The following is a 16,335-nucleotide window of genomic DNA, read 5'->3' as shown; positions in this document are numbered from 1 at the left end:
CTCAAGCATTTCAGATTTCATTTTAAAAATAATAAGAAAAAAGTCTCCAGCTGCAGTGATTTTCTAAAAGATTTGGTAAACGTGGATCAAATGCAAACCATGATGATAGGACATTGAGAAGCTTTCCTTGTTTTCAAGCCCCAGCAAAAAGGAAGTAATTCTGTATAGCATATGGAATGATATCTTAAATATCTATACAGCCAGCTGGTAGAATTACTTTATTTTCATTTATCAAATTCATAGTTATACTTTTGTGAATAAAGTTTAGAAGAGCATCTGGGCTGGCAACTACCACATTGTTACTTTATCTGATCTTTTCTAGGCCGTCTTCTGTAGCAATAACTTTTCAGGCTGATACCAGTGAATAAGTGAAACAGTAAAGTGATCCTGTCCTCAAAAAACCAAGAATATTAAGTGACCATTTAAGGCCAAAAAAAACACCCCCGTACTGCATAACTTAAACTCAGAGATTTTGTTGGGAAGGCAGACTGGAACTGAACAGCATACAGACATGCTTTAGGACAGTTAGGCAAAATTTTGCCCAGTAAAGGTGAGTACTTTGTGCAGGCATGAGCAGTGTTTGTTTTTTCTTTCGACAGAATGTTATCCCATGGTTGGTGTTTGGCTGTTTTAAACTGACTTAATTATCCTGTTTTTCAAATGCTAGCTCTGTTTTACATACTGTTATCAAGTGGTAGTAACCTCTCTCTCATTTCGTTTTATTCAAAGGATAGATGAAAATTTCTCTAGCCTTTGAAAATAATGATTGCACCTTAAAAATGTGATTCTTACTAAACGTGGTACTATACTTGGCATGTTATGAGTCACATCCGAGTAGCGTTCATTTTGTTTCCCCTATTGCTCTTCCTTTAGCACGTTTAGCATTGTGGCATCCCTCAGTGCACAAGAGGCTTGCCCAGCTCTTCTCTCAGGACATTGATGTCTGCTGCCAAGTCTGTATTTTACAAAATAGCTTTACAGGCAGAGGCATCTCCCTGCTTGAGTGTCCTTTCCAAAACATCATTCTTGCATTAATTGCCCCTCTGCAGCTGACCTCACAACTGATCTTTAATGGGTACAGGAAGAAATATTGTTGTTGGGACTGAGAAACCCCTTACTGTTTCAGTCTAAATTTGTCACTGGCAAATTAAAACAGGACTATGACTAGTATGAGCTCATCAGTTTGGCTTAGTTCACTTCTGTGAGCTGTTTGGTGATTTCTCTCTGAACGAGGTGACTTTTTCTGGGTTTTCCATAGTAAAGAGTAAAGGTATCTGTTTTCATTAATTATTAATCTTAGTCTTTTTAAATTCTTTTTATTTCTAAGTGAATTACTTTTATGTTAAATGTTCCCCCATATAATCTTCAATAAGTGTAGTACCAGCAATAGATCATTTTGAAACAGGACACCTTTCTGCTGAATTCTCCAGGAATCTTCTATCAGGTGTCTGACACATCCTTAATCTGATGCTCAGGCTTGTCATTTGAATCAATAGTATACCAGATAGGATGTCTTCAGCATGCCAAGGCTATTGCTATAGAAGGTATTTGAAAAATAAATTCAGATTTTATGGCCAGCCACAAACTCCAGGAGCACTAATTTTTCATTTGTCTCTCTTCTTTGTCTGTAAACAGTAGGTTAAATTGTTGATTAAAGAGAATTAGGTGAATCACGCTTGAGACAAAATGGATGTGTATAAACTACATAAGCAAATTCTGTTGTTTCCTGGAAAGCAACAGCTAATGGCAGCATTTCATAAAATATAAATTTAATTTATATATTTAAATGATCTTTTTTGGTTTCTTTGTAGCCTAATTTGGAACCCTCTTTCTGTTACCTATGTTTTTATTAATGAAGAATGAGGAATTAGGGTTGAGAAATTAATGAAGAATGTTACTAGTTTTAATAATGAGGAAAGATTTCTACTGAAATATTAAGTTCTTTATGCTATAATTATCATCAGTATATGTAAAGCCTTCTGATGGGAACATTTAAATATAAACATATATACAAATAGAACATGTTTTTTCCATGTTCTACTAGTATGGTACAGATTTGAGAAGACTTGAAGAAACACCAGGCTTCACTTATTATTTTAACTGCCTATAGTCTGAGCAGAGACAAGTAAATCCAGTGCTTTTATTACTGCTAAGATGTAGTCTGAGTAGCTTACTAAGGCTTTGGTTTATTTACCAGTACTGTAAGTAGATTCTTTTTTTTTTTTTTTTTAATCTCATACTTCACTGTAGTATCTCTAGAAACTATGAAATATTGTAAGATATATATATATATATTATGTAACCTCAATTATCTCAATAATTATTTAAAATAAGGGTAAACTTAAGTTTATTACAGGTTATTCACAGTATGGATTACCTGTCTACTTCTGTAATAATCCTGGAAATTTCACTATGGCTGGAGAACTTTCCTCATAAATAGAATTTGGTATGTGTTTTTGTAACTATTTCACATGATGGTTTGTTATAGGACTTAATATGGTTGCAGTATATTTAAATCAATTAAAAGACATGACTTTCTTTTCAAGTAAAACAGGAGCTAAAATCATAACACCCCGAAAAAATCAGAGAGGGCATGCTCAGAAAAAGAGTATTTCCGCAAAGTTTTTGTTTTACAAACATTGTTGCTTCCGGGAGCCTGTAATGACATCGTGTGTGCAAGCTCGTAGAGGGATGCAGTTAAGAAATACAAGGTAATAGTGACATGGTACTGGTGAGAGCAGTGCTGAGTAGCGATGGCACTTAGTGTGCTTCCAGAATGAAAAACTACTGAACAAAATCTGGATTAAAAGTTAGGACTTTGACTAAACAAATAGCTGACATTCAGACTTGCTTTTGAGGTAGAATTCGAACATGGATAATATTTTTTTAATAATGTTATTATCGGATTTTAGATATAAATCTGTACACAGCATTGAAATGTATCTGAAAGAATGGAAAGTCTTGTGAACTTTGTCTAAATGCAGGTTTCTCCTGTTAAAGTTAGGTGCTTAAACTTTTTTTTTTTAATTTTTTTTTTGCATAAGGATCTTTTGTCTTGCTGAAATGCTTTTGAGCAACCATCCTAGCTTGTCTTACTTTTCTAGAAGAGAGACAATTTAGGAGACGTTAGATAATGTACATATAAATAAGGAGTAAGAGACTCAAACGTGTGCGAAACAGTCGTTATGCAAACTATACAGGTAACTACTAAAAGTGGAAAAAAATTATAAATTAGGACATTAATCAAAATTTTACTAGGAATGGAGAAGAATGTGAATATAGGAAAATGCAGCTTTTAAAAAGAAAGACTAATATATTTCAGAGATGATATTTTCTTAGTCTTTTAACAGTACTCTTAGTTCAATAGTGTTTAACCTAGAGCCATTTTGATGAAGAAAATGAATATAAAAACTATTTTTTGTACTCATTTTTGGGGGAAGGAAATTAGTGCTTGCTGACAAATCTTTCAAGTCACTGTGCAGTATTTCTTGTAAACTTGGACCTAGAGTATTCACAAAGAAGTGGGCAGTGATGCTGTAAATGTGGATGATGTGTAGTCAGGTTTCCTAGTAAATCACCAGACTGTGTTTTGGGTACTTGTGCCTGAATGACTTGAAAAAAATCTCTATAGGAAAACGGGTCTGTAACAGTAGAAGAGATCGACTGGAAATTAGAATGCTAATTGCATTTTCATTCTTGAAGTGTGTTTTTTACATGAAAACAACTAATTTCTGTAAGGTAGATCACACCATTTAGAGCTCACGAGCTGGAAACACTGCACAGAAAAAGACCATGGACAAATGAGGTCAAGAACTGTAAGATATAAGCACCTATTTTCCTTTAACTTATCCTGGGAAACAGTTTTACCTTGGCTTTTACAGCGCTGGTCAGTTTTTGTCTCTATTGTATCCTTTGACCGGGTGCCAGTTGATAGTTCTGTCTATTCCTATGGAAACCAAGATAGCAAAGCCAATCTTGCAAGAGGCTTTGGGAAGAAGAGCTCTAAGTTCAGACACTGCCTTGCTTTCAGTCAAAATGTCTGATGGTTAGAACTGGTCTCAAGTCATACTGGTGCTGTTGGCTGATGTATTGCCTAAGATGCTTTGCCAGATGGATGAGTAAGTTTAACTTGGAGACTGGTAAATAAGCTTTATAGCTATTCGGCTGTCTGAGGGGTTCTCTTCAGTTGAGTGTTTTTACTTTTGAAATGAGGATGTTGCTAACAAAGTAGTTAAGAGGTACTTTGTGAGATTAAACCCAGTGGCAAAATCAGCAGTGGTTTTGCTGTGGTTGACTTGAAAGGATTAGCATAACATCACGTTTAAATCTTCCAGTGATTTGCTGGATAGAAGACGTTGCATCATCCTTGTCCATGCAGAGATAATAAACAGAATCACAGAATCATTAAGGTTGGAAAAGACCTTCAAGATCATCTGGTCCAACCATCCCCCTACTACCAATATCACCCACTAAACCTTGTCCCTAAGCGCCAGGTCCAACCTTTCCTTAAACACCCCCAGGGACGGTGACGCCACCGCCTCCCTGGGCAACCTGTTCCAATGCCTGATAACATTTTTATACCTTCTATGTTTTAATGAAGAATGATTAGTCCAACTGTTAAGATTTATTGTAAAAATATAATAGAATAAGGCCATGAAGATGATCAGAGGGCTGGAGCACCTCTCCTATGAAGAAAGGCTGAGAGAGCTGGGGATGTTCAGCCTAGAGAAGAGAAGGCTCTGGGGAGACCTCACTGCAGCCTTTCAATACTTAATGGGGGCTTATAAAAAAGATGGAGAGTGACTTTTTTACTCGGGCAGATAATGATAGGACAGGGGGAAGGGTTTTCTACTAAAAGAGGGGAGATTTAGATTAGAGTTTAGGAGTAAATTCTTCACTGTGATGGTGGTGAGGCACTGGCACAGGCTGCCCAGAGAAGCTGTGGGTGCCCCATCCCTGGAGGTGCTCAAGGCCAGGCTGGATGGGGCTTTGGGCAACCTGGTCTGGTGGGAGGTGTCCCTGCACATGGCAGGGGGTTGGAACTGCATGGTCTTTAAAAGTCCCTTCCAACTCAAACCAGTTTGTGATCCCATGTTTCTAATTCGTTCCCTATTCATAGTTTGCGTACCAAAATCATATTTATTGTGGCAGAGATGGGGAAAAAAGTTACTAGGAGCTTGTATTTGTTTCTAATTTTGTCTATTCATCATATGTAGCAACTAAAACTTATATTAAAATGTATTAACATTTAAGCATACTAAAAATTTTATAAATGTGGTCATGAGTTTATTTGCTCAATTAAGAATAATATATGTGTTGAACTTAAATGGCAATATAGTATACGATAACCAGAGTGACAGCCTGCCATTTTAATGGTGACTTTACTCACTCTAATTAGGAATTGAGATTCTAAGTAACTATATTGATTCCTTCCCCTCCCCCAGAACTGTTTAAAAATAATAATCAAATAATAAAATCAGCAGTGCAAGAATCAAAAATCAAGGAATCAAGCAAGAATGCAAAATCAAGGAGTGCAAGAACGGTGCAGTCATACATGTTTAAAGTGTAGTTCCTACAGTGCTAATGACTGTTGTAACCAGGCAATATTAATTCAACCTCAGAGTGCTAGAAATCAAGAAGTTTCACTATTTCATACATAGACAATTTTTCAAAATCCAAGTGTTGTTAATCTATAACTCTAAATAATTATTTGAAATCTAATTAACATTTTTACTCGCTAGCCTATATTTTAATAACATTTCAGAAGAATTCTTGTCAGATTTCTGGCAGTTAGCTGATAATATAAGCATATCAAAATACTTCTTATGATGTTTGAATTTCTTGTGCTTCTGGAATAGTATTCTGTTTCTGTATGTATATTAATATATATCAAATTAGAATTATGATAGTCACAGCTCCATTTTTTTTTTTTATAAGTGTTTGATTTGTTCCCTGAAAACTGCTAACTAACTGGCAGGTGTTGCTGACAAAGTCCATCATATGCTCCATGTCATTCTAAGCAGTTTTGGATGTTTTGAGAATGTGCTTCTTCTCAAAGGGATGCTAATAGATGAAACAACCTCTAAAAAAGTGTCAGTTAGCATCTGCACAGCCCCTTTTCTTTCTGAAGACGTTACAATTCTTGATTTTGAAGATCTGTGATGAAGTTGTTATGTGGGGTGAAGCGTCCTCTCTTCTACACTTTCTTGCTGGAAAGAGTGCGTATAAGTACATTTATGTATGTAGTAGGAGTAGGCCAACAGCAGCAGTTTCTACACTGTCTGTGAACATGAGCAACTACCTTCAGTTGCCATTTTTGTTTTAAAAGGGGAAGCTCATGTAAGTGTTCACCCTTTTAATGGCTTAGCTAGCAATTTAGGAGTTCAGATTCTTTGACTTTCACAGCTTCTTGAAAGCATCTGATTAGCAAAGAGCTGTTCTCAACTTCAGCTGTAGCATCTGTGCTGATCTGTTGGCAAAGCATGCTAATACAGGGCAAGGTGGCTGCTATATTCTGTTTAGGTTTTAAGCTAGAATTGAGGTGGCTTTCATGTCATTCATGTTTTGCTTTCATGTTGTTCATGTTTTGCCCCAGTGAGTGTCTGAGCGCACAGTACAATTTATTATTTGTCACTGTGTAGCTTTATACTGACTTTAGAGACACTATTAAAAGTATCGATAGCTTTGTGTTGGACATGAGCAATGATTGCATCTTATCTCCGTATAAATCCTGATTACTTTTAAGGAGTCCTGGGTTTAAAAAGCTTAGTATCTAATCTGACTGTTTAAAAAACAATCAGACAAACCCATAGTAATCTATTTCACCTTTTTTGTTATCTTAGAATATGAAATATTGTATTTGGGGCAGAATGTGTTTCTTTGGAAAAGCGGAGTAGTGGCCTGACACGGTAAATTTTCATGCACACTTTTAGCTCTTGTTCTCCCCCAGGTTAGGTCTAAACCAAAGGAACAGTGTAGATTAGTGAATATGTAGGTAATAAGCTACGATACAGTTTGTTTTCCTGCTCTCAAGCTGTTGTTTTGTATCCAGATATACTTTCTTAAATATGGTTTGAGTTTAAAAAGGAAAATTAAAACACTAATAATATTTAAAGATAGTAAAAGTGTAATCACTACCCATACTATGACTGGTGTAGTATGAGAAAAGCAGACCTGTTTTAACTTAATAATTAATTCAGCAATGATAATTTTGTAGTGTTTTGTTTGTGAAAGAGTAAAAATAAGTGAATTATGTATTATATTCCTCTGAAGAGGATTTATTGATTGTTAAATAGTCTCTCTGTATAAAAGAATATTGAGAAAATTGTAATAAAGCATTTTACATAAGTGCTGCCTAATTAATAATGAATGTATTTCAAAAATCAAAATTTAATAAGCTAATAAATTATTAAGCTATGGTGGAATATATAATTATCAGATATCCTAAGCCCGTACTGTCATGGATGGTGGACTTGCTGTACTCTTACTCCTTCTCTGTTCTCTTTGAATGCACTCCTTTAAACAAGCAGACCTTTGCACTCCCTGCTTTTGTGGTGACTTTTATTTTTCCACTTGTCTGCAGCATTCTGTGCACTCACTGACTGGGCTTGCTTACTGCAATTCTTTCTGTCAGGAGCTGTGATCAATAGTTAATATCTGATGCTGATAAGTCTCATTTTAACAGTACACAAACAGCAAGGGGCAAGATGAAAAATAATTTTAATCAATGAAACATTCTTTGGGAAACATAATTTGCAGAATTTTGTGGCCTTGTGTTTTTTTGTTGTTGTGGTTTTTTTGTTTTTTTTGTTTGTTTGTTTGTTTTGTTTTTTTAGTACTGGTAGGTAATGTTTTAAGTAGGGAGGAAAGTAGCTGACAAAAGTAGTCTATTTGACCTCAGTAGCATGCAAGGATTTAAAATGAGTTTCTAAGGGATAAATACATAAATATAAATTGAAAATGGGGTGAAACTTCATCAAAAGTAGGTCCCTCAGGATTAACCCAACATTTTGCTAACTGATCTTCTAGACAGAAATTCAACAGATAGCCTTTTTAGGCCTGTACAAAAACGTTTAGTATAGTGCTAGGGGGAAAATTGCAGTTAAACGGGAAATTAGGGCACAAAATGTAAGTTATGGTGAACAATTTAATAATGAGCTGAAAACAAATACTGCTGCACTATGAACAATGAGATTGCAAGGAGTGTATTAGAATTCCTCAACAGTTGCACTTGAATCTACCCTTAGTCAATATTTTTCATTAACAAACTTGGCATCACAAGTAGTACTTCTTCTGAGGACACCAAGGAGTGGCACAAGGGAAGGCGTTATTATCGGCTGAAGACAGGACTGGATGTGTAGAATACCAGAAGTACGAGAATGCTGAAACTAATGGAAATGGTCAGAAATGTGATAGCCCGTAACGAAGTTTCATGTGCAGGGGCAGGGGGACAGAACAATTTATTCTGTATGTTGTGAACCTTTTATTTTAAAATGACTGAGAAGGATGTCAGTGTGCCAACGGATCAATTGATGAAGCAAATGCAGTCCTAGTGTGAATATCTTGTCAGGTACACCTAGCAATAGAGAAGTAGTATTGCTATTCAGTAGGCTGCTTTGTGGGACCTCTTCTGGTACGCTATGTAATATCTTCTTGCTTGTGTTCCAAAAAATTTGTTTAAAGTAGAATGAGTGCAGAGAGCTAGAGATATTTTGAGGAGAAGGTAGGGTTTAGCCTTTGTTATTGAGATAAAAAGACTGATGCTCGTTTAGGTTTTTAAACCCGCACTATACTTTTATAGGTATAAAGAATGTGGTTGGGGAAAACACATTAATTCCACTTAAATATCTAGGCATTTGTTGAAAAGGATTAGATGTCTTTACTCCCTGTGGGTGCTGGAGGATTGGATTCAGTATCCTAGAGGCTCATTTTTAACGTTCGGTTCTGATTTGTGGTTTATACATAAAAAATTCTTTTAATGAAATTCTAGTATTTCTTTCTGTTCTGCTGGAAATATATGCCCTGACCCCATCATCAGAGCTTATGACTGTCTGCATTGGAGAGCCCTTAAAAACCACCTCCTTTGTAAGGGGCACTTCTAAATTGCTTTATGTTCCTTAGATCTGTCTTCCCAGAACTGGCGAAGCAGTTACCTAATTTTGAGTTGGACGCAAAGCAGCATCTTCATGGTTTAACAGCTTGGTGTTCTTTTTAATGACCCATGCCATGTCTACCAGGAAGTTATTTTGAGAGACTGGGCTGCCTTTTTTCTAGCTCTCTATCAAACATTGTATTTGACTAAATCCTCACAAGTGTGGCTGTGCTGTAGCAGTCAGCAGTCAGCTCATGTGCGGCATGTTATAAATTATTACAAATCACTCTTTCAAGTCATGTTAAATATTTCAGATGGGTTAGAATTGTTACGTGTTTTGAAAATGTGGTCTCAGCAATGAAGAGAAATAATGTTTTCCCCACATATTGGCCCCTTTTAACCCACTGATGATGAGGTGCTGGTAGCCTATCCACGGATGTGCTTTTGACACCCGAAGAGGTGCGCATGCTCTTCTGACTATGAATATCCAGGAGACATCTGTGATGAAGCTGCTTCAATATACACATTCTTGGAATTAAGATAATAATGAGTCCTCCACTTCAGGTAGTGTTTTATTGTACAAAACAAAAGTCAGTAATTCTGGTTTTCACATTTATGTTTTTTATATAATGTTACCTTAAATGTCCCTATTTGACTTTCAGTTCACAGAAAGAAAATTGTATACATTTTACAGGAACTATACTCAGCTTCTTTTTAATTCTGAATCAGAAAAGCATCAGATTTTAGCCAGCTAAGAGAAGGAGAGGAAGTGAGATGTTCCCAGTAAGTACAAATTGCAGTTGCTGTTCTTTTGTCTCCCCATAGTGGAGGAGAGATCGACTGCTGACGTTGAGTGGCTTCTACTGATTGTAGTGAGCGCTGTATGTGACCTCTCTGCTGGCAAGTTCACTCATGTGGTTTTTAGAGGAAATGTGTATGATGTCTCACGCTTGAGGAGAGAATGCTTTGTCACCTGATAAGGAGGTTAACACTCCTTCCTGTATGCTAAGAAACTTCTGGAAGAATTTCCTTACATGAAAGATAACACCTTTCACAGAAAGCAGAATTAACTACAGTAATTTGTTGTTAGCTCTGTGTTAGTCTAAGACTCAGGCTTTATCAATGCCTCTTGGAAAGTATTACATTATCTACATTTATTGGAAAGGTAAATTAAAAAAAAAATCCATTAACAACTCTGTATATTTCCTGTGCTGCTAGATATCGTGTGGGGAACAAAAACATCTGCTAAATTCTTTTTTATTTTGAGTACTGGAATATTTGCACAGCTGTATTTTTATGATAGTGCTTTATATATGCTAGGTTGGTTGGCCTATGTGCTACTTACTACCAGAGAGCCAGCTAGTGGAGATGGGTAATGCTATTTAAACCTTCCCAAAAGTGATACCAAAATAATGATTGTTCTACATGTTGCAGTACTACTGAACTGCTTTGGACAACAGGGAAGGAGGAAGCTGTGTCTGCTTGTGTGTTTGGGGGGCTGAAACCTGGTCGAGAAGGTCTTCAGATGTTAGTGTGGCTTCACAGTGCTGCAGGGATCTCTCTCTTTACCTATACTCCATGTGCCTATGTTAGGTTCAGTCACATCAGATACCCCATTGTCCATAGGGACATGCTAGGGAAGAAGAGGACTGCTGCTCATGCAAGGAAGAGAGAAAGAAATGTTAATTCCCTACCATTTCCACTGCTTGAGTGAAGCTAATGTTTTCAATGCATTGGTAATACAACCATAAGTAATTTCAGGATCAAGCTACAACATGAATCATAACACCAATGTTACTAGTACAGAGCCTGCTTTTTCATAATTTCTTCACTTAGGTAACCATATCTGTTGGGTTGACCTGGGCCAGATGCCCACCCACCTGCTCTTACTCCCCCTCCTCAACAGGACGGTGGGAGAAACTAGGTTGAAAAAGCTCCTTTAGATAGATGAGAAAATAAACATGTCCATTATATCATAGGCCTGGAAAAGTAGGTAGATAAGAGTTCACTGGAAATTTTCCGCTAAAACTTGTTCCTGGAAGTAGACTCAATGAAAATACCAGACAATTTCTTTTTTTATTCTGAACAAACTTGCAGGTTTGGGGATAACTTCTTCAGTTTCAGGGATAATCTGAATTCTGGTAAATTCATTAATTATGTTTCTCCCACTGCTTTTTTCTCTAATAAAATATTCAAGAAAGGAAACTTTGGCTGCTTAACTGTTAAGCTCGGGGTCCAGAACTTTTCTTCAGTCATTGCTTGACTGCAGAGCAAAGATAGCTTATTTAACTGTCTACCAAAACCTGTTTTACTCCATCACAGTTAGTATAAGTGGCTGAAATTTTGAAATAAAAGTATTTCTTCTGATCAGACAATCTTATGCTGAAGCTAGTTGTCGACTTGTCTGGAACTGTACTGTAGTTTGCATACAGAGTTGACTGGGCTAGAAATAATTTTAGTAGGATATGGAGGAATTTTAATAATCAGAACTAGAATAGTAAACTTTGGCTATCAAGAACTGAGTCTTCTGTCTTGTTTGATCATAACATTTTCACATAGCATAACAATCATTTTAGAGGAACTAGCAATGTTAAGACACCACAGACTGGCCCAAAGTGCTTCGTGATGCTCTGCAGTCTTTGGGCCAATCAGGTGTGTCTTCTGAGTGAAAGGTAGCAAGCTTCAAGCTTGCCATACAAGAATTTTATAAAAATGAAGGAATTAGGCTACTAAATGCTTTTCAGATTAAGCATACTTTTTCCCCCTTCCGCCTAGTAAAACCTAAATTAAATCTGCCTTCAACCCATGTCTATTATATATTTATAAACTTAATCAGTAATCAGTTGAAGGTGAGGAATTTTTCCTTTGTCATTAATAAGGACAGAATTATTTTCTAGTGGGTGAAAGAAACACAGCAACATTTATGGTATTACTAAAGAAAAAGAGCAGCAGTCAGAAGTAAGGGTAAGAATAAAATCATTACAACTAAGTAATATAAAAGGATGTTGTCCTTACATTGGTGTTGTCTATGATGATGTTTTAATAAACAGTCTTAAATCATTTGGAAGAAAGAGTATCTTTCATGTTTCAGAATGAAAGGATTTATTAAAGATTAATTTCCTAAGGAGGGGGATTTGTTGGTAGCTAAGCATGCAACAGAATAATATAGTAGTAACTTGTGGAAAAATGGTAACAGCAGAAATAAAATAAGAGTACAGAGAACGAAACTCTAATAATAAAAATGCACATTTCCCAGGTTTTATGTATTTTCTTTTATCTTTCACTCTTCTTATCAGCTGAATTCATTCTAAAGGCACGGTATATTTGTAAATCTTCCAATAAGTATCCATAAACAAGAGAAAATCAAGTTTTTTTCTTTCACATGTATGCATGGACATCGAGTAGGAAATACTGAAAACAAAACAAATGTATTATCCTCTGTGATGGAGAATAGCAACTATATTTCTTCCAAGACTAATATTCTCTCAAGTTATTTAGTGTTGTCTTCCCCAGTCTAATTCCCAACCACAGCATGATACACTGCAATTTTAGCTTTTTTTTTCTTTTTAATGAGTTTTCCAAATCATCTTATATTTACCTGTAAAATATGATGGTAATAATGAGGTTTCTTACCCCTAACTCATTCTGAAATGTATCACTAATTCATTTTGAATGTGTTCTGCATGGATTAGTAGCTGTGCAGACATTATGCAGTTCTGCAGTTGTACGTCAGTGCCTACCTTGGTGCGTCTGTGTGTTAAAAGAACAGAATCCTAACCTTATTCTTCCCCTGACACCCAACAGAAGAAAAGAGTTAGTTACTCACTACTCGCTGAACTTGCTGTGAATGTTGTTGAAGAGCTCAGTAGCTGTGCTTTCTCTGGCAACAGAAGTTTGCATTTTCAGGCAGGTTTGTGGTGTGGGTTTTGGCAGACTTTTCTTGTAGGGCTTTCACTGAAGAGCAAGGGTCAATGACAACAAACTGTAGAAGCATGAAGAGGGTATTTTGTCTGACCTCATTCATGATTTGTCTTCCCTGTTTTGTATTTTAAATTATAATGTAGCAGGAAAAAAAATATCACGCATATATTTTAGGCATACTTGGTGAAATCCGCTATGCCCACATAAAGCTCAACTCATCTATTTTTATTAGAAAAAGACCAAAATAGTTACACGTGAAAACTGCCCTTCCAATCTTTATGGTTGCTGTACCACTCTATGAAAAAGGAAGCAGAAATATTCTTATGCCCTGGCACTGGATACTATGGGTGCCTCTGGAATCCTTTGGCCCATCTCTGCACTTCCATTATTAAACCTTAGTGAGATGGTTTCATGGTGGGCTTGGCAGTGCTAGGTTAAAGGTTGGACCAGACTATCTTAGAGGTCTGTTCCAACCTAAATGATTCTATGATTATGCTGACAAAGTTATGCACAATTCTGAATCTTATGGTATACAGAAATGGCCCCGCTCATTAGCATTGCTTCCGCTTGTCTACATGGCTACCTTTTTTTTTTTTCATTGTTTTTCCAAAGGGGCTAAGTTAGCGTACAGGATTTATGAAAGTATTGTAAGAGACTGGAATATGTTAATTTGCAGGTCATTCATAAGCAAAAGAATCCGAAGACATGACTTCTATTGATCTGTGTGTCAATTTGTGTAATTTGTGGTTAATTGATATTTTAACTTGTCAGTATGTGAAATTGGCAAAAGCTAGTATTTGGGGAAATCTTAAGAGAGCAAAACTGTAAGACAGCACACTCCTTTCTCTTTAGGAAAGTTGAGGTAGCAGGGGGGTGGGGATGTTTAGAATACGATCACACAAGCTTTTCTAGATCTAGATGTTTTGCTTTAGTAAGTTATTGCTCCAGCTGTCTATTACTGGTCCTCAACTGAAACTTACTGCTGTGGGTGGTTTCAGAAAAACTCAGTAGGCTCAGTACTGAAGTGGAAGCATCAAAATATCCTGTGTAGCATTTCAGTTACGTGTGAAAACCTCCAAGCAAGGGGCAGTAGAAAATCAAGTCTGGTTATACCTTAACTTGCTACAGCTTCTTAATGATTGCATGATTATATCTTCGGTTTTTGAAAGGCTTCCTCAGTGACTCGAGAAATAGAACCAAATTGTTTTCTTTGGGATCCACCCTCAGTTATTGGTCACAGGAGCATTTCTACCTTATGTCTTTTGAAAACCTAGTAAGTCCAGAGTGTTAGGTATCTTAAACGAGTATTACGAGGCTAGCTGTCCCATCCATTCATCATGCATACAATAGATCAAAACTCACATACACTTCTCTATTTAAAAATGTAAGAAACAATCACTTTTTTTCCACGTATGTTTTACTCATTCAGATGAGTACATTTTATCTCTCTCTGAATCATGTTATTTTTCTTCCTCTCGTTTTAATAATTGTAGTTGGTCGTCATGTTTAGTTATGTTCTTCATCTGATACCTGTCTGTCTTGCTGAAACCACATCTAATGGTTTTATTTCGGTTTGTACATGGTATTTCTGGAGACTAAACCGTTGAGAAACTGACAGTATTGCAGAGTTTTCTGTCGTACTGAACTGGGTCTTACACACACTCTTACAGGAGGTTATATATCTGATAGCAAATAGAAAAGCAAACTTAAAAATCAGGAGTTACTGTTTATTTGTTTGTTTTAATATTTATTGTAGGTTTCCAAAACCTAGAGCTGCTGATGGTTTTTTTTGTTATATTTTTTTTTAAAGTGCTGTAATGCAACAGTAAATATATCTAAACAATATAACCATTTGGTTTAATAAACTGAAATACATTTCTCATATGTTTCCTTACCCAGGGAAATTACCGCTTTATGAAACTTTTACTGGCTCGTCGAGGGAACTGGATGCAGAAGGACTTAGAGGATATGACACCATTACATTTAACTACACGTCACAAAAGCCCAAAATGTTTAGCTTTACTGTTAAAACACATGGCACCTGGAGAAGTGGATACCCAGGACAGAAACAAGGTAAAAATATTGCCTAAAGACAATACTTGTAGCAGCTTTAGAAATTAGATTTACATGAAACAGTTTGAGTGAAAAATTATTTCAGTACTTTAAGAAAATTTTTCAATGTGAAATAGTGCCTAACATGGGTATTATAGTGATCACCATTAGAAATATTAACATTTTCCTGATGATAATATGTAGAAGTTCATTGTACTTAGTTCACTGACGGTCATGTTGAGAGTACTTATACTCACACTCCATGAGTTTTACAGTCTAAGTCTTTCTGTAACAGTGTGTTCCTTGTTCGAATGTGGATAGCATAGGCTTATCTTGCCTTTTTCTTGGAAAAAACTCTACATGTGAAATGGATATTCATCTGCCCTTGTTATCTGTCTGGAAATCCAAAGGCTCCATTTGTAATTCCACTCTTGAACAATGATGTGGGAGGTTATACACTATATGTAGTGCAAATCTCATGAGTTTGCTGATGTCCCTTTGCAAAGTCAAGTCATGCTCTAACCCATCAGTAGAATTACCAGCCTGCTTTAGAAACACACGGAGTTGTAAGATGCTCAGGAAGAATCTACTGATGCTTGTTAAAAAGGGCTGTTATTAAAATGACCAGCCAAAACAGATCATGGATCTTAGAAATGATACAGCTCTTAAACAACTGATTTATTATTACTCTTTTTACAGAGATGATTGCTAACCCACAGTAATGACATGCTAACTCATTTTAAAAGAAAGAATAGTTTTTTAGCATTTAATAACTTGATTTTTGTGATCAATGTGGTCCTTAAGGTTGAGTGCTTAGCAATGTATGATTTGAAACTTTGGTGCAACGGTTGCCTCTATTAGCATGAGTGGAGGGGTATGAGGAGGCATAGAACACATTGATTTTGAATGAAACAGATTCATCCCTCTTGTTGGCATGTTTGATGCATGTTCTCTTTGAGAGATGATCATATTGTCTTTAGTGGAGAGATTTCTAGTAATTCTTATTGCTGATTTATTAGTCTGAGAATGTGTGATTCAAATATCATGTGCTCAAGCAGTTTACATATCCTAAAATCTGAAAGAGGCTTCTTCTTTCGAAGAATCCAGAGATACAGGCGTTTCCTGAGCCCAAACTTTCCCCCAGTGATATGGAAACAAAAAGTTAGACATTGTGAATGTAGACAGCAAATGGAAAACAATGGAAAAAAAAAAAAAGGAACTACCATTGACAAGACAGGCATGGATACAGCTGTTACTGATGGTAGAGGCTT

The 16,335-nt window shown here is 36.2% G+C and overlaps 1 protein-coding gene across 4 annotated transcripts in view; it reads left to right on the top strand.

Moving 5' to 3' along the window:
• INVS (inversin) overlaps nt 1–16,335 on the top strand; it is a 99,492-nt gene that overhangs the window by 27,127 nt on the left and 56,030 nt on the right. For all 4 annotated transcript variants that reach the window (XM_050709194.1, XM_035550618.2, XM_035550619.2 and 1 more), the window contains one exon: nt 14,912–15,085. In XM_050709194.1, the coding sequence (XP_050565151.1) occupies nt 14,912–15,085 (174 nt within the window). The remainder of the gene's footprint in view (nt 1–14,911; nt 15,086–16,335) is intronic.

Source organism: Cygnus atratus, chromosome 2, assembly GCF_013377495.2.
Source record: "Cygnus atratus isolate AKBS03 ecotype Queensland, Australia chromosome 2, CAtr_DNAZoo_HiC_assembly, whole genome shotgun sequence".
Lineage (NCBI taxonomy): Eukaryota > Metazoa > Chordata > Aves > Anseriformes > Anatidae > Cygnus > Cygnus atratus.
The sequence above is the reverse complement of the archived record's forward strand: the minus strand, read 5'-3'. Positions and strand labels throughout refer to the sequence as shown.